This window comes from Pelodiscus sinensis, chromosome 8 (assembly GCF_052426305.1).
Source record: "Pelodiscus sinensis isolate ZL-2025 chromosome 8, ASM5242630v1, whole genome shotgun sequence".
Lineage (NCBI taxonomy): Eukaryota > Metazoa > Chordata > Testudines > Trionychidae > Pelodiscus > Pelodiscus sinensis.
This window is the reverse complement of record NC_143059.1, coordinates 57,925,358-57,944,078: the sequence shown is the minus strand read 5'-3', so window position 1 is coordinate 57,944,078 and position 18,721 is coordinate 57,925,358. Positions and strand designations below refer to the sequence as shown.

The following is an 18,721-nucleotide window of genomic DNA, read 5'->3' as shown; positions in this document are numbered from 1 at the left end:
TAGCCTTAAAGCAAGGGTTGGGAACGTAAGGTGGATGTGGCCCCGACTTACTCAGGCTGCGCCTCCAGGATTGGGAAGCCCACACTGGTGATCCAGCTCCTCCCCTCCTCCGTCGCCTCTCCACAGGGCTTAAGCACACAAAATATATTAGGCTGAGGCCCCCAGGCTCTGGTGTGTGAGGGGAATGTGGGGAGTGTCTTTTTCCTTCTCAGTTGGGGGACATGTCAGTGAGGAATTTTGTTTTGTTGTGTTTTGTTTTGCTTCTCCCTTGTGTGTGGGCCGCAACTGATTTTTCTGTGGGTCAGTGGCCCCCAACCCACAAAAGGTTCTCCACCCTAAAGTTCCCATATGGTTTTAGCCTGTTAGGGAAAAGTAATAGTTTGGGGGCTCTGATTTGCATTGCTGCAAGCTCGATCACACCAGAGCGGTTTAAACGCTACACAGGTTTACATTAGCTGCTCTGGTTGGCTTTGCAGTTTACTATGTAGCCTACTTATTCCTATGAATTAGCCCATCGTGTTCTGACCTGCTTCAGTGGGAAGAAATAGGAGACAAACTAGTGTTTCTTTCTCATGAAGAAAATTAGAAAATTCTGGACTCAAATATGGGATGAGCTAAAGCCTATGGAAAGCTGAACTGTGGCATGTAATGGCTAGACGGCATCTCATACATGTGTTTGCTAAATAGAGACACACCATTTTTTGTGTCCCTTAAAGGGCAGGCTGGCAACTTACTGACACAAGAGCTACACCTAAGCTAGATCATTCAGCACTTACAGAATTCTCTTCATTTATAGATCTGAAAGCTCTTTACAAAGAGAGGTAAAGTATTGTTACAGCCATTTTACAGGGAGGGTAGCTAAAGCACATAGAGGTTAATTGACTTGTCCAAGATCACGCAGTCAGGAATGAAGGTGGGAAGAGAACACATTCCTGCCACTGGACCATACTGCCCCCACAGAAAGTTAAGTAGACCATAGCTGTCTTCATCTTTAATAAGAATGCACACCAGACAGAGAATGTAGAGTCCAGCATATGACACTTCATTTTGATGGATTTGGCCAGATCGCTCAGTTCTCTAGATAAAGTATTGCACGCTGGGCTCTCTAGGCTTTGCAAGCTACATTTATGCAATCTTTCTAAACATGGAAGTAGATCCCATTGTAGAATTCTGTGGGCTACACTAATTCTGCAAGTTGCATCTTGGTTATGCCCTGATCTGGCCCTCCTAACGCTTTGATCCAGCCTGCGGACTGCATCTGACCGCTGTCTATTTATATCCTGCTGCCTGTGCCACAAATTTCCAGGCAATGGCTAAGGCAGCAGGATCCTATTTGAATGGCTCACAGCTTACAGTTGTGGCTAGAGATGTAAAATTTTGATTATTTGGCTAATCAAACAGTCGATGCATCGAATTGCATCGACTATTCGAGTAGTCAATAAGGGTGTTTCTGCCTTTGAAGTGTAGCAATGGCCCCAGGGTTGTTGCTACACTTCAAAGGCAAAAGCACTGTGGAGAGCACAGGGCCAGCAGGGGACTCAAGCAATCCCCCACTGGCCCCGTGTTCCCTGAGGGGTTTCAAAGCAGCAGCGCTGCATGGAGCCGGGGCCAGCTGGAGAGTCTCCAGGGTACAGCTGCACATGGCATTTCAAAGCACCCAAGGTCTGGCCTTAGGCTCCACGCGGTGCTGCCACTTTGAAGCACCCTCTTCCCTTCCACCCTCCTTGCTGCCTCTTTCTGACAGAGGCAGCAAGGCAGGGGAGAGCAACTAGCCGACTACCCTGTTGGCAAGTCATTCATGTCCCTAGTCATGGTGCTACCCCAGCAGGAGCCGGAGCCGGAGCCACGAGCCTTTTAAATATCCACATTGCTCGGATGGCTGCCAAGCAATGCAGTAGCAGTGGAGCCAGGAGCTGTGAGCCCTCTGCTGTGTTTTTAATTCAAACCCTCCAGCCCCAGACAACTCTGGGGGGAAGCTGGTTCTCAGCTCTGCCTCTTCCACCTGAGTCTCTGCCTTTCTCAGGGGGAGGGAGGGTGAAGTTGGCTTGTGACCATGTACCAAAATTCATTAAATGGCCTCCCAGTAAAAATTATTGCCCACCTCTGCACTAGGAAGTATTTCTGTTTTCTATTCAATATGGCTGATTACTGGTCTGTTAGCTGAGGAAATGTCTCTTCAAAATGAGGTGGCAGTCATTCCAGAGCACTAAGAAATTTATCAAAATAGTTAAAGGTACTTGATTTTGCATCTATAGAAGTGCAGCAGTGAGAATTATAGCAGTTCACAGGAATGGCTCTTGAGAGGTTCAAGTGGCTGAGAAAGAGCTGAGCTATTAACACAAACAACAGAAAAACTTCCTCTGTGATTTTTAGCATTTAGTATAAATTCCTTTAAAGCTCCAAATTGCAAACACAAGAACTGACTGAGCAGAATGAGACTTTCATTGGGGTAGCCATGGCAGGTGTGCATTTTGTACAGATTTTCTAGTCTTTGAATGGCTGGTGTGTATGTCCCTCTCTCAAAAAAAACACTGCTATTTTTTTACACTTTGTTTAACCTTATCTTATTTTTTCTGTCCTCATCCCCTAACCTCTTAGTCACATGCTACCTGGATGACTAAAACCCACTGTGGTTCTGCTGATGCTGTCAGGACTTCAAAGGAGAAAGCTTTAAATGCTCAAAGCAAGTCAGCCTTTGATGATAAACACATGGGCAGAGCAGGTATAGGAAGGCAGGGTGCAGCTAGTCACTTGTGGTCAGACATTCTCACTTGAATGAGTGTGTGAATAAAAGCATGTGTGCAAACTCAAAGACATTTTCTCTCTTGCTTTTTTTCTGCTGAGACAGCCCAGAGCAGTGTACTGCAAGGATGTGTTAGACATCGAGCAATTCTCCACAGTGAAAGGAGTAAACCTGGACCAAACTGATGATGATTTCTACTCTAAGTTTTCCACAGGATCTGTATCTATTCCATGGCAGAATGAGGTAAGGGAACACCATGATCATATATAACCCCAATGCAGTTTCTTAACTCGGGCTGCTTTGTATGCTTTCAGTAATATATACCCATTGGGTGACGTGCCAGACTCTAATGCATTCATAAGTCACAAATGCACTCTTTCAGGATCTATAAAGTACCACAGATGTCAGGTTCAGGTGACTCTATCTGCTGATTCTGCATATTTGTGTAAATTGGCAAGGGCATGCCTGTACTTCCTCCTGCTGATTTCCATAGAGATGTTCTGATAGCAGCTCCAAAGAACTTCCGCAGGATGGCTTGCTGCCTTAATGTGGTGCTCTATTTGTGACACTCATCTCATTCATTACTTTGTATCTGATGGGCCCCAGCTGCGGCATTTGAATCTGGATCTGAACTTTCCTCAAGTGCCAGGGTTTTTGATTGGGGGATTTGTTCTGCCTGATGTAGAAACAGAGCCAGCAGTGAAGTTCAGATCCAAGTGTAAACTTCCCCATAGTCTAGGAGGTGGGGCTCAAAGCCAGCCTTTTGGGATCAAGCCAATCTGTATTTTATATTCTCCAATGTAGAAAAAGAAAAGCAATGCAAAATGTAAAGGGGTTTTCTCTTAATAACTGGAATAGTGCAGAATCATATGCATTAGAGACTGAAGCCTTCTGTTAGGTTTTATTTCCTGGTTTCCTCCTGCCAGTATAGTTCACAATTTGCTCTAACACAATATACTTTCCCCATTCAAACCCTTGATGGCAAAAGATTCTTTTTATACTGCATTCATTCCTCATGAGAGGTGATGAATAAGGTGGGGAAGCTGACTAAACTGCCCTGTTGTTTTGAACAGTGAGACTCTACCTCAAGGTGGCCAAGGTCAGGTTGTCTTGGGCTGTCAGCATTAGCTGTCAAAACTGCTTAGTTACGGAAGCTCCCAGTGAAAGTGAATGTGGTGTTTAGGCTGGGATGCTAACTCTGAAAATTGAACTGTACATCTTCAGTTTACTGAACAGCCACAGTAAACTGCCTAATGATAATAGCCTGAGAAGTGTCCTGTTGCATCTTGTTGTGTCCCTCTTTAGCTTATAAACTCTTTAGGTAAGAGACTGTCTTTTACTTCATGCTTGTACAAAGCTTAATATAATGGGAGCCCTGATTCTGAATGGGGGATCTGGAGTATCTTGTAATATTAATAAATAATAGTAATAATGCATTATTATCTTTTTATTATTTCTGTGTTTTACCAGATGATAGAAACAGAGTGTTTTAAAGAACTAAATGTATTTGGACCAAACGGTACTATTTCACCAGACCTAAACAAAAGCTACCCCCCAGAGCCACCCAAGAAAGGATTACTACACAGAATATTTAAACGTCAGGTGAGATCTTAAATGTAACATAAAGAGCCTCTCTGAGTGCTGATGAACTTTTCTATATAATATGTATGCTACCCTGATGGTATTTCCATCATGAGAGAGCCGTGAAATACCAGGGAGGGCTTGTTCTCACAGTTTCCTTGTAACTTTCTGCTTGATGTTGCAGATTCCGTATGTTCAGGTGGTTCAAATTAGAGTCCATATGCAGGAATTCTTATTTGATTCAGTACTTTCAACATTCCAAGGACCGGCCTTAGCTAGTTTGGTATTTATTAGGGCTGGTTGAAAAGTTTCCGTCTAAACTGTTTTTAATGGAAAATTGTTTTTTTCAGCTAAATGATTTTGTGTGTGAGAGAGAAAATTGTCTGCTTTCATGGAAAATGTCAAGTTTTCATTAAATAAATGAACACCCAAAATATAGGCAATGTTGTCTGACTAGTGAGTCTGGCCCATAGAGGAGAATGGGAGCATGAGACATCTGACTCCCAAGAGACGCTGCAGCAACATTTCCAAATGAAAGTATTTGGGGGCTTGGCTGATACTTTTCAGTTTTTCAGTTTGCTGAAAAATCTGAATTTTCAGCAGAAAATAATCCCATTTCCTAACCATATTATTTATCATGTTCTCTTCAATAGACTGCAGTTTGTTTAGGCTGGAATTTAAGGGCACTTTCTATTCCCGACACTGGTCGCAGTCCCTCCCAATCTCTCAAGGTTTTAGTAACCCCTGGTGCAGCACCTAGATCCAACTAAGGCAAGTTCTAGACTACAGGCTTCTTGTGCAAGAAGCTTTTTTCGAAAGAGATCTTCTGAAAAACTTCTTACGCAAGAGAGCATCCACACTGCAAAAGCGCGTTGAAAAAGCAATGTGCTTTTTCGAAAGATCTCGCATGTAAGTCTAACTTCAGTACCGGGCAAATTAGTCGAAACAATAGTAAAGAATAAAATTGTGAAGCATGTAGAAGAACATAATTTGTTGGACAAAAGTCAACATGGTTTCTGTAAAGGGAAATCGTGCCTTACTAATCTGTTAGAGTTCTTTGAAGGGGTTAACAAACATGCGGACAAGGGGGATCCAGTAGATATAGTATACTTGGATTTTCAGAAAGCCTTTGACAAGGTCCCTCACCAAAGGCTCTTGTGTAAATTACATGGCCATGGGATAAGAGGGAAGGTCCTTTCTTGGATTGAGAACTGGTTAAAAGACAGGAAACAAAGAGTAGGAATAAATGGTAAATTTTCAGATTGGAGAGGGGTAACTAGTGGTGTACCCCAAGAGTCAGTTCTGGGACCAATCCTTTTCAACTTATTCATAAATGATCTGGAGAAAGGGGTAAGCAGTGAGGTAGTAAAGTTTGCAGATGATACAAAACTGTTTAGGATAGTCAAGACAGAAGCGGACTGTGAGGGACTCCAAGAAGATCTCACCAAACTGAGTGATTGGGCAACAAAATGGCAAATGAAATTTAATGTGGATAAGTGTGAAGTAATGCACATTGGGAGAAATAACCCCAATTATACGTACAGTATGATGGGGGCTAATTTGGCTACGACAAATCAGGAAAGAGATCTTAGAGTTATCGTGGACAGTTCTCTGAAAACTTCCACAGTGTGCAGCGGCAGTCCAAAAGGCAAATAGGATGCTAGGAATTATTAGGAAAGAGATAGAAAATAAGACCCAGAATATCTTACTGCCCCTGTATAAAACTATGGTACGCCCACATCTTGAATACTGTGTACAGATTTGGTCTCCTCACCTCAAAAAAGATATTTTGGCCTTGGAAAGGGTTCAGAAAAGGGCAACTAAAATGATTAGGGGTTTGGAATGGGTCCCATATGAGGAGAGGTTAAAGCGACTGGGACTTTTCAGTTTAGAAAAGAGGAGACTGAGGGGGGGATATGATAGAGGTATATAAAATCATGAGTGGTGTGGAGAGGGCCGATAAAGAAAAGTTATTTATTAGTTCCCTAAATAGAAGAACTAGAGGACACCAAATGAAATTAATGGGGAGCAGGTTTAAAACTAATAAAAGAAAGTTCTTCTTCACACAGCGTGTAGTCAACCTGTGGAACTCCTTGCCAGAGGAGGCTGTGAAGGCTAGGACTATAATAGAGTTTAAAGAGAAGCTAGATAATTTCATGGAGGTTAGGTCCATAAAAAGCTATTAGCCAGGGGATAAAATGGTGTCCTTGGCCTCTGTCTGTCAGAGGCTGGAGAGGGATGGCAGGAGACAAATCACTTGATCATTGTCTTCGGTCCACCCTCTCTGGGGCATCTGGTGCTGGCCACTGTCGGTAGACAGGATACTGGGCTAGATGGACCTTTGGTCTGACCCAGTACGGCCGTTCTTATGTTCTTATGTTCTTATGTAAGCAGCAATTGCTATCGACAGAATGGCCGCCAGGGCACCTGTGCTTTTTCCTCTTCCCTCTTCTTCTGAAAAAACTCCCTCTTCCCCGTCCACACATGCCTTTTTCTGAAAGAGCTCTTTCACAAAAAGGCTTCTTCCTCGTAGAATGAGGATTACCAATTGGGCAAAAAGCCCTCTGTTCTTTCGATTACTGTTAAAAGAACGCACTTGTAGTGTCGACGTAACTCAAGTTTTGTTGGGAGAACGGCTGGTTTTTTGGCAAAACTCTGTAGTCTAGACATAGCCAAAGGCTGTTCTGATTTCTTTGTGTCCCATGCGCCTGGGCACTGTCAGTGCAAAGACCACCCATTAAGAATGGTGCCTTAGCAAAGCTGGCTGCCAGGCTGGGAAACTAGTCATGCTAATGAACCCAAACCCGGTTCCTTCCATCCCAAAACGAGCACCTCTTCTGCCTTTCTTCACCTGGGTTCCTTGCTGCATGACTGAAGCTCACGACTGAGACTTAGTTTTCTTATTTTCCTGGGTTGCATGGGTAATCTACACACCTACTGGATGTGGTTCACTGTCTCGTGTAGTGGCACTTACAGAGAGAGAGAATGAGTTTCCTCTGCTGCCTTAGCTGAGAGCCTGCTGGCTTTTAGCTCATGCAGTAAAGGCTCATGCATCAAACTCCAGAGGTTGCAGGTGCAGTTCTGCCTGTTGCTACTATACATGCACAGCACGGTGCCCTCTTTGCAGTGGTGTGTGCTGAGCCCACATTTGCAATTCCTAACACTTTTTGCTGTGTTGGCACTGACATACCTACCCACCGACTCTATTTAAGAATGACAGGCCTTATTTTTTTAGAAAATATGGACCCTTTGTCCACATAGCATTTTGAGCCCAGCACAATACATTGGAATTACAAGGCATGTCTCTCTAAATGTGAGTAGGCATGCTCAGATTAAGGCAAGGCGTAAGAGGCCAGAACTGTTTATGCTGTATTGAATTGATTTCTCTAACTTGTATCATCTTCTCTGTTGCTTTGGAGAGCTGCCATGGTTCTCCTGACCCATGGTGAATAAGGATCAGCACACTCAATAAGTTTTGTTTGAATGTTCACAATGTTACAAGACCAGAAACAGGCAGGATAATGTGAGGCAGAAGGCAGGTATGGGATATTTTGGGGATATAAATATTGTTTTTTTCCTTTCTCCAGCATCAAAACAATTCCAAGGGTTCACCGAATTCTAAGGCGAGTTTAAATCACCACATAAATTCAAATCATGTAAGTTCAAATTCTACCGGAAGCAGCTAGTTCGAACTCAACTTTCATGAAACAACATGTTGCACCCTTTCACTATAATCTATGGAGCTTCTAAGGATGAGAGAGCATCCACCGTTGAGTTAAAAAAAAAAAAAAGATCTCCCACCAGTGGAGATATTCTATCCATTCCTTCCAGTGGAGCCTCACATTTTATGAAGAAATTTCCACTCAGGTCTGTTTTTGGAGGTGGCACTCAAGATTGTGTGAATCAGATTTGTCTATGTAGAACATTGCAATAGAAATTCAACGAACATGACTACTTGCACGTATTTAAATAGCATCATACTAGAACTGAATTTTGTCTTTATTATTTTTAAAGAAAAGTTTTGTAAATTTCTCTATTGTCTCAGTTTACATTTTGTACATTTGTATTTAAATGAAAGTCAGACTTTGGGGGTGTATATTTTCTGAGTAGCAGCTGTAAAGCCATGTGTTTTAAGACTTTTTTTTAAAAGAAATGTGATTCAAGACTTCCAGAGCCTCAAATGAGAAATCATTCTTTTTAGTAAGTGAAAAAAATTATTCATATTTCACTTTCTCAAGTTGGTTTTACTGACATGTATTTTTATGGCACAGTTTATTCTTAATTATTTTACATCTGTATATTTGGTTTACAGCAACACTGCATACATTTTTCCCCTTTGTTGGTTTGTAAAGTCTTGTATTAAATGCTAAAATATGTAGGCAAGACTTTGCTGCATCTAAGAAAACTATTTGCTATGTCTGAGATCTGTAACGTCATGGGACCAGCACTGTTGAGATTTGCACTTATTTTTGTTGTTAGAGCATCACAATATTTATTGTTTTAAATGGAATCCTGTTTTCAGCCCTCCTTTTCAAACTTTTTTTTTTTTTTTTACTGTTGCTAATGAGAGGAAGAACAAATATTAGCAAGAGGAGATAAGGAAGACAAGTTGTCATCAGTTCTTCAAAGGCCTGAAATCCCGCACCCATTGAAATTAATAGCAAAGCTTCCATTGATTTTAGTGATACAGGATCAAACCACAAGTGATAGGCTTTTATGACAGTTGTTCATGTCAAGCAGCTACCAGGAGATTGACTCTATAGCCCTGTCTGCAGGGCTGTCCTTAGGCGGGTGCAGGGCTTGGGACAACCACCGACTCTGCCCCAAACCCCACTCCTACTCCACCTCTTCCTGCCCCTGCCCTGCCCCCATTCCACCCTTTCTCCCAAGCCCCTGCCCTGTCCCCACGCTGTCCCTTTCTCCGAGGCCTCGCTCGCCTCTTCCCACCCCTTCCATTCCCTGCCCCACCACTGTTCCCGCTCTGCTCTTTCCCCCAAGCCCTATCCCCTACCCAGCCCCGATCTGTCCCCATTCTCCCCCTTTCGTAAATCTCCTGACCCCTCATCTCCCGAATGACTCCGGGAACTGGCAAGGCAGAGTGGAGTGGAGCCAATGGCATTGCCCCAGTCCCTCATCCCCCTGAAGACTTATGGGGTCTGGGGCGACTGCCCTGAACCATCCAGTGTATGAGACGGCTCTACGTGTCTGTGTGGGCTAGGGAAGCTATAGGGGCCAAAGCCATAAAGGTTTGAGATCTCAGTTTGTCCAAATCCATTCTATCCATTCTGCCCCAGTCCACTTTCAAGTGAGCTGTTCTAGAGCCCCTTGCCTGCATCAAACATGGCAGCACTCCTTTTCTGGGCCCACTCCACCGGTGATGAAATTAGCTGAGTTTGGTGCCCACTGTAAAACAGTGTAGTTGGTCCTTTTTTCATTCTACAATGCTTCATCTTAGGCTACCCCAAATCGTTATTTAAAACAATTGTGCCACTGGTATCGACAGGCTCAGTCAGGTTCAATATCCACACTGTGAACCACTTAGCACATGCTTGCTGTGTGCTAGGAATGCATCTATTCTTAAACATGCCATGCAGGACCAAAGGTGTCAAATGCAGCTTTGTCCATTTCGGCTGACACGTTGGGAAACATTTGTCCTGCTGCTCCTACATATGTCCCCCCTAGACCAGGGGTGAAGGAACCTGCGGCCTGGAGGGCAGATGCAGCCTCTGGCTTGCCTGGATCCAACCCCTGAGGCACGGGGCTACCCCCAGCATTGTGGAGCCCGTGCTAACACTCCAGCCCCGCTACCCCCTTCTGTGGGGCTGGAGCACACAAAATCTACTAGCCTGCCTCTCCTCCTCGCCCCCTGTAGGCTCTGGTGTGCAAGAGGAATGTGGGGAGTGTCTTTCTCCTTCTCAGTTGGGGGTTTTATTTTTGCTCTCTCACTTGTGTGCAGCCCCTGACTGATTTTTCTGTGGGTCAGCGACCACCGACCCCCAAAAAGCTTCCCCACTGGTTAAGTTCTGTGAGTCGCCTTGCACAGACCCTCTGCATCGGGGTAGATTTCACCCCATTTTAAGAAATGTAAGTGTGAATTCAAAGTGTGGATCTAAGGCGAGCCTTCATATCTGTGGGGCTTAATGTAGGCACGCTGTTTCAGTACCAATGGGTACACAAAGCTTTATGTGTAGAACTTGGCCTAGAATATCCTTATGGGGCCAAGTTTTTTCAGCGAGCGAGGATGCTGTCCACATGCCAGCACTACCTGCACAGTTCTCTGTGTGCACAGTATGCCAGTGCGCTCTCAAACCGGTTAATTCATAAGCACAAATGCTAAGCAAAGTGGTAGTTAGAATCTGTTTCATCTGCTCACTTTGTAGCATCACAGAGGCACCTCCCTCCCATCAGAGTAGCTGACAGACTTCTCCAGGCCCTGGTCACAGTGCATGGGGGCTGGCTGGAAGACAGAAGGGGCATGACTGGGGACTAGCCTCCCCAGCAAGCCCTTCAACCCCACCCCAAGCTCTGGCAGTGATTTAAAGGGCCTGGACCTCTGACCACTGCCATTAATGCTGAAGCAGCAGTGGCCACTGGGAACCCCAAGCCCTTTCAAATTGCCAGCCCCCAGGGCAGCTTCTCCCTTACGCCTCCCACCCCACATCGGCAGGCCTGTCTCCCGTTAGAAAATGTGGATAATAATATTTGCCCCCTCCCCAAGGGAGGGGGTGAGGCTCAAATCGTGAATGCAATGAGACCCTTGGAGAAGCATCATTGTAAGAGTCGCTTAGAATATTCATCATAAACTGTGAGTGAGTGAAGAGTTTGTGTGGGAGGAGCTCGTTCTCGACATTTGTAACCATTTGATCCATGAGGACTCCGCTTCCTTTTTCCATTTTGTTTTGACGCTTCACCATTTAGATGAGAGGTTAGAAACCTAATTACACAGAACCCTCCCTGGGAGGCTGTTTGTTGAGGTTCAATGACCAATTGATAACACTGGCTAGAAGGAACATCTTGGAAAGCCTCCAATACCAGTCTTGACCACCAGTCCTGGGATTATCCTGCACAGGGCTCACCTACAATGTCACACTGTGCAGTTTGTTTTGTTTTTTGTTTTGTTTTGTTTTGTTTTGTTTTTTTGTTTGTTTTTGTTTTATGTTAGGTGGCTAATATCCCACTCAAGACTGGGCTGAGAACACACTGTGCTCACTCGTGCGAGCCGGTAAAAATTGTCTCACAGATTTCTATGGCTGGAACTCTAGTGAATCAATCTGTTGCACAAACTAGCTCTCTCAAACACAGGAAGCCTGAGTCTAAGAGATGGTGAATACTCTCAATTCAATGGGAGCTATGGGAGTTCAATGCCTCTACTTCTTTGAAGAGACCATACTGCTAGCAAGAGAGCATTTAGTACTCTGAATCATAATAAATAAATTTCAGGTGGGTTTGCACATAGCAAAAGAGTAGAAAGAAACAGCTATTTCATAATTTTCCAGCACAAGATTAATTTAATCTATTATCTTTCCAGTTAGAGCACAAGATCCTTCTGGGAAGTGCACAAGATTTGAGCTGGTTGAACTATTTGTATGAGTGGACTGTTGGAAATCATTTACAGACTGATTCTGAATTCAAATGGATTTATTTTTAAGTCTTCTCCAAATAGAGTGCTGAACAATTTTCAAGTTCAATGATTTGCTGTTCTTTACATGTGAAGGAGTCACATGGCATTTTTTTCTGCTTTCTGTTTGGACTGAAACTTCTAGAACATGAAAATAACAGCAAACAAATATTTTTGAGTGTGCTCCTATAACCTTGTTCATGTGAAAATAAGGATACTTGTGCACAAACAGCCTTCCTAAGATATGCATGCACAAAAACCTATTCATGCAAATGAAATAATGCACAAAGCTGGTCAAACCAAATAGCCAATAGGAATTCAAATTAATATTAATGAACGCTCTTCTTATAGTACTGAACCAGATCTATTCAATATATATACACTTAGGCTATGTCTAGACTACATTCCTCTTTTGAAAGAGGAATGTAAATTAGGCAAATGAAACACGGATTTAAATATTCCACGCTTCATTTGCGTATTCACGTCTGAGCACTTTTTCGAAAAAGGGTTTTTCTAAAGTGAAAGCGCAGTCTAGATGCGGTTCTTTCAGGAAAAAAGCAACCCTTTTTCGAAAGAACCCTTACTCCTCATTTTTTCAGCAATATGGGTTCTTTCGAAAAAAAAAATTTCAAAAGAACCGCATCTAGACTGTGCTTTCGCTTTCGAAAAACCCTTTTTTGAAAAAGCGCTCGGATGCAAATATGCAAATGAAGCGTGGGATATTTAAATCCACGCTTCATTTGCACTTTCAATTTGCCTAATTTTCTTTCCTCTTTCAAAAGAGGAATGTAGTTTAGACGTGCCCTATGGGATGTGTTCAATTGCCACTCTCTTTTTTTCAAAGGAAATTTTGAATGCCTTTAAGAAATATTTGAAGTCATTTGTGATTGCAATCCACACACCTACTGGGTGTAGTTCACTGTCCCATGCAGCAAGACAATGAGTCTGCTCTACAGCCTTAGCTGAGAGCCAGCTGGCTTTTAGCTCATGTAAAGACTTATACACTAAGCTCCTGAGGTCCCAGATTTGGTTCCATCTGCATTACAGGATCATTCCCCTCCATGGGTAATTTTGTCCTATTTCATTATAAGTAACTCACATGTAGTCTGACTTTGCTGATTGATTGGTGTCTTACTATAGATGCTTTTATTTCTTTTTCAGAGTATACATAGAATAGAACACACAAAATCCAGCAGAGACTATTTTTGTAAACCAACTCTCCTGTTCAAAGCTAGATCCAGCTGGCATCTTTACTTTTTCCACCCAAGTCTCACATTTCAAAGCCAGTTACCTTTTCAGCAGAGAAGCCTCAGATACACAAACTTCTGAAGTACAAACAAAATAAGCAGAATCAGGGAGAGACAGTGTCTATGTGCTCCTCAGTACAATTTGAGAACCAGATTAGTGTGTGGGTGTGTACATGGAAAAGGTTCCCTTCTTTAAGTTCACAAATTCTTCAGAGTTTGTAACACTCCCTCCCACATGTTAAATATATTGATCAAGATGAGATTGCTCATCCACTGCTCCTGAGCATTCTCTAAACAGCACTGGAAAAGTTGGACTTCTCTTTGCTTTGAAAGAATGCCCGTGGCTTAGTCTGCTTCTTGGGATAGGGATCATGTCTTCCTGTGTGTGTAAACAGCACCTAACACTATAGGACCCAGTTCTGGTTGAGGTCTTGGGCTGCTACTTTAATTTAAATAATAACATTCATACATGCCTAGTGCACGATGCCGATTTCATCAAAACAGCACCGGCACATTTGAGGGTAGTTAAAACACAGAGGCCCAGGGTGAATGGATTCAGACTGACCTGCCCTCGTCCTCTGTGGTGGTTCTCCTGAGCTGTCCCAGACTGGGCTGAGAAACATTAGCAAGGAAGTACAAGAGAAGTTGTGCATGTTACATGACTAAACAGAGGACATCGTTTTCCAGAGCCTTTCACAAGCACTAACTCAACCTGTCATTTAAAAAATAATAGTGTCTTTGGGCTAAAGCCGAGCAAACAGGGTTAATAAATCATATTACCAGCTTCTTTGCAGAACGGCTAACTCCTTTAGGGTACATTTATACTACAGAGAAGATCAAAGCTGGTTTCAAATTACTGGATCTAGTGAAGACACGCTAATTTGAACTGATGGGGCATGCCGGTCAATGCCAGTAGTACTGTTCCCATGAAGAGTAAGGGAAGTGGAAGGAAGAGTGTTCTCCCTTTGATTTCTTGCAGTGTGGACAGTGCCAAAAATCGAGTTAAGCTACTTCGACTTCAGCTATATAATTAACATCGCTGAAGTTATGTACCTTAATTCAACTTTAGCCCGTAGTGTAGATGTACCCTCTGAGGTAACTAATATCATGCAGTGCTGTGAGAGGATGTTTAAAAAAAGGAGTCTGCTATCGACCAGCATGCTATCGTATTAGCCCGTTATTCAGCAGTCATACAAATATCAGCTGCCATGTTGGGTTCTGTTACTGCAGAATACTAGCACGTTTTTTTATAAAGGAAGAGCCATAAGCTGAGAGACTCAAACACTGAATTACTTTACACTGACAGAGTGTCTGGCCCAGGTTTCCCGTTTGTTTGTTTGTTTAGATCTGGAATCAGAAGGGCTGGGCTCTGTCCCTAGCTCAGCCATTGATTTTCTGACTTCCCCCTGGCAACAAAATTAACCTATGTGTGTCTTAGTTTCCCTGTTCTTATAAAAGGCGGGATGACACTTATTCACCTTTGTAATCCACTTGAAAGCCTCCAGATAAAAAATGCTAAATATCAATATTATTTTTTATTGTTTGAATGAATTAAGCCTCATCTAGCAATTCTTACAACAGGACAACTCACATACATAAGTGTTCTTTTTTTTTTTTTAATAGTGTGTCCTAGTTCTTTTGAGAATCTGAGACTTTATGCACTTTGCCTCGGAGCTCATGGAATCGACTTTAAAGTGTTCATTTGCAGGTCTTAGAGAGCTGGTCAATAAGAACAATCATTCAAGATCCTCCCCTTTTTATATTAAAAATAAATAGCTGAGAAAGAGTGGACAAAAGATAATCACCCATTAAACTTCAAAAAATCTCTTTACCAGCTGAACCGTTGTTGCACATGTGACAGAATTCCTAGCTACTTGCAATGCTGTGTTAAATTAGAATGATACATATTGAACAAATATTGGGAAAACTTACTAGCCTGTCTAGGAAAATTAAAGAGATTATCACATTTCTAGGATCAAAGGACTTCAAAAGGGAATCCCGGGCCTTCTGTAAATCCGATGGCCCCCAAGGAAGCATCACTACCAGGGAAGAAGAAACATGTCAAATAGTGCCTGGATTATAAATGCATTTTCCATTCTCGTCATCCCAGAGCTGTTCAGTGTGTTTATTAACCAGTCCATGTGAGTTATGTTGTATGTGTTGAGTGCAATCTTCTTTGATTGCACTTCTTTTAAATACTGGACTCTCGTCTAAAAGACTCAACTTTTTGCCTTTACTTTGAATGTGGAGGATGTAAAAACTTCATTTTGCATTTCCAAGCAATGTAGATAGATCTAAAGATGTCATGAACCATCATGTATTTGCCCATATCTGACTAATGATTAAATTGTAAAACTGCGGAGTTTCATATTAAGACTAGTCTTTTCACCTGCTTTGAAAATTAAAATTCACATTTGGTATAAACACACACAGTGTTCTTCTGATCTAATTTCAAAAGCGTATCCAGGAGTAAATGTTTTTAAGCACTGCTAATACTGTAGTCTCTGTAAAAGGAGCAGACACTTCTAAAGAAATGTTAAAGTTGTCTTTCATAATTCAGTCAACAAATCAGTTTTGTAATAAATTAAAGCAAATGTTCTCCGTTAGAAGAGCTAGTGGCTGTTGGTATTGTGCGCGCGCACGCACACGCACACACACACACACACACACACACAAATCATTCTAGTATCCAAAAGGGTTTTTTATTGTTGTTTTATTAAAGGGAGATTCTGACATTGTTTTATTAAACTAGTTTCATTTTGAGGTTGTAACTGAAGATAATGGCTTCTGTGTTCTATGGATGCTTGAATTCTTCATACATAATGTCTACTAATGTCACAGTGCTGCTGTATCTAGATCAAACCACTGTTTTGTTTTGTTTTTGCTTTTGTTTGGGGATTTTTTTTTAGAAAAATAAATTCTTTAATTTAAATACATTAAAATTACTCACATTTCCCTCCTTTTTTTAATTGGACATAAGCCAGTATTGCGCCAGATAACACTCCTGCTGAAATCCATTGGAGTGTTACCATTGATTTCAGTGGGTGCAGTTTCAAGTTCATACATTGCTGCAACATCTGCTGCCTGTATATGTTTTATTATAATATTTTTCTGTCACATCCCCTCTCTAGCCAGTAGATCCACTATAGGTCAGAATCTTAGGCGTGGTCTACATTTGCTTTAGTCATGGACAGCTGCATCAGTGTGAACATGTAGTACTCGCTGAACATGACTTGCACAGTTCATCTTATCCTATGGTGTAAACTAGGACTTGAACCAGTGAGGCATGTCTATAGTAGAAGTTTGCTCAAGTATGGCAAGGTCAGCGTTGACTAAAAAACCCAATTATATGACGTGGCCTGCATGGAACAAGGAAGAATGGCTTAACCTGGGCAAGAGATTAAGACTTTAAAACAAGACATCATGATAGTCATCAAGAGCTTTTCTTCACTGCAGTGTTAGTGTAACCCTCACACCAGCTGGGCACTTAGACCACTTACCGAGAGAAAGAATGAGTCTTTTCTACAGCCTTAGCTGAAATCCAGCCTTAGCTGAAATCAAGCAGTTAGAGGGTCAGGCACCAGGCTCCATAGGACCTAGGTTTGATTCTGCCTGTCAGCATTACATTAACTCAGGGTGTCAACAAATGAGTTAACTGCTCTTGAATAGCGTATGCATCATTGTAGGGTCAACAAAGCTATATATTGAGCTAACCTGCAATGTAGAAAAACCCCAAGTCTGCCCTCCAAATGAATATCCCTGCAGATGGAACCAGAATTCTTAAATCAGACCAGGAGCCAAGAATTGTTAGATTCCCTACATACTCTGCCAGTGAGTCACTATGTGGCCATGGACAAGTCATTTAACCTCTCTACTGTGGGTTCACCATATTTGTGAAATTGGGATGATGCTATTCACATCTCTCATGGGAATAGTGAGAGAATTCGTGTGCTTTGGCACTCCAAAGAGTTGTGTAAGTGTCTATTATTTTATATTATTAAGTACTTTGGAAAGCTGTTACCTTGACAACCTTTGCTGCAAGTGGCTTTGCAAGAGAATTTTCTGGACTTAATTGTACTCTCACTTCTGATTTACTCTTTTGTGAGTGAGAAAACATGCAGACCTTCTTGTGCTGATTCACCACTACTTCACACCTTGTGTGGTCAAATTGCATCTGTCCCTGCTGTATTCAAAGTGGGTGGAACACACTACCAGATCAGAACGGCCTGCAGGTAATATTAACTTTGCACTGGTGTAATCTACACAAGGCAGAAAGTCTGCAAAGATGATGATAACCAACCTCATTTTCCCCACAATTCATTTCACATACACACTTTCTGAGGTGAAATAAAAACTACCAGATGCTCTATAGTACTGAAATCTTAAAAAATAGAATAATGATCAGGAAACAAAATCCCACATTAAATTTCATGACTAGCCAAAGATACAACAGAGGGTGTCAGCATTTGAAAAATGAATGGATGTTCTGATCTGCTTCCTGAAAATTTACACTTTCTCACTAAGGCCTGATCTACACTAAAAGAGAATGTCAAATCAAGATATGCAACTCCAACGCTGTTAATCACGTATCTGGAGTTGACATACCTTGTTTCAAGGTTCCCTTCCAACCCCACAGCGGGAGGCCGAAAGAAATAAATGCTCCTGTCGGCTTCCCTTACTCCTCACAAAAGCAGGGGTATGCGCTGCCGATGGGGGCATCCTCTGAGTTTGATTTAGCGAGTCTTAACTAGACTCGCTAAATTGAACTCCGGAAGATCGATCATGGCAGCTACGATCTTCCGTTTAGTAAAAACATGGCCAAAGAGAACTGGCCAGATTTGTTTCCCATGAACCTCATTTCCTTTTCCTGCTGCACAATATAATACAAACACCCAGCAAACACCATTGCTGCAGCCTCATAAGCTTAGGGAACCTTAAAAGGTAGTTCCCAGAAGAGGGAACGGTGTGGGTGATACAAAGACCCACAGAGAAATCTATTAAACTTCATCACTATGAATGTCTGGTCTTGCTTACATTGCCATTGGTTAGGGAAGGAGCAGGGGCAGCATGTATACTAGGTAGAGGAAGCTATTGCCTTCCCAAACCGCCAGGTATGGCCCTGCCCATGTTTTGCCCCAAGAACACCTACTATAGGCATACTAGGGGCAGAGTGTTGCTGCCCCCCCATGCTCTGGGGCTGGGGAGGCTGGGGCTGCATGCTGCCTCACCTCCCCATGGTTCAGGGGGTCGGGGCCTCAGCAGAAGGAGTGGCGGGGGGGGGCAGAGCCTAGGCAGAAGGGGCAAGGATAGGGAGGGCTTGCCTCCCCAAGCCCTACCTTCACCCACTGCCCATCGGAAGAAGTGTTTGTGGGCAGAAACCTCAAAGCACTTTTCACTGCCATGCACTTAGTGAAATTTTTCTTATATTTTCCAATTTCTTTTTAAAAAATCATAAAAGGACATAAAGTAAAACTGAGACCTTGCTGGTAGCAAACAGTGTTTGCATTAAGTACCAGGAAAGAGCAGAGAGCA

General features: G+C 42.6%; 1 protein-coding gene across 2 annotated transcripts in view; it reads left to right on the top strand.

Moving 5' to 3' along the window:
- Nucleotides 1–18,414, top strand: part of GRK5 (G protein-coupled receptor kinase 5) — a 252,048-nt gene extending 233,634 nt beyond the window's left edge. The window contains exons 14-16 of one of the 2 annotated variants that reach the window (XM_075935365.2): nucleotides 2,849–2,986; nucleotides 4,214–4,345; nucleotides 7,912–18,414. In XM_075935365.2, coding sequence (XP_075791480.1) covers nucleotides 2,849–2,986; nucleotides 4,214–4,345; nucleotides 7,912–8,010 — 369 coding nt within the window. In that variant the 3' untranslated portion in view covers nucleotides 8,011–18,414. The remainder of the gene's footprint in view (nucleotides 1–2,848; nucleotides 2,987–4,213; nucleotides 4,346–7,911) is intronic. The other variant, XM_075935364.2, reaches the window with a different exon arrangement.
- The last annotated feature ends 307 nt before the right edge of the window (nucleotides 18,415–18,721 follow it).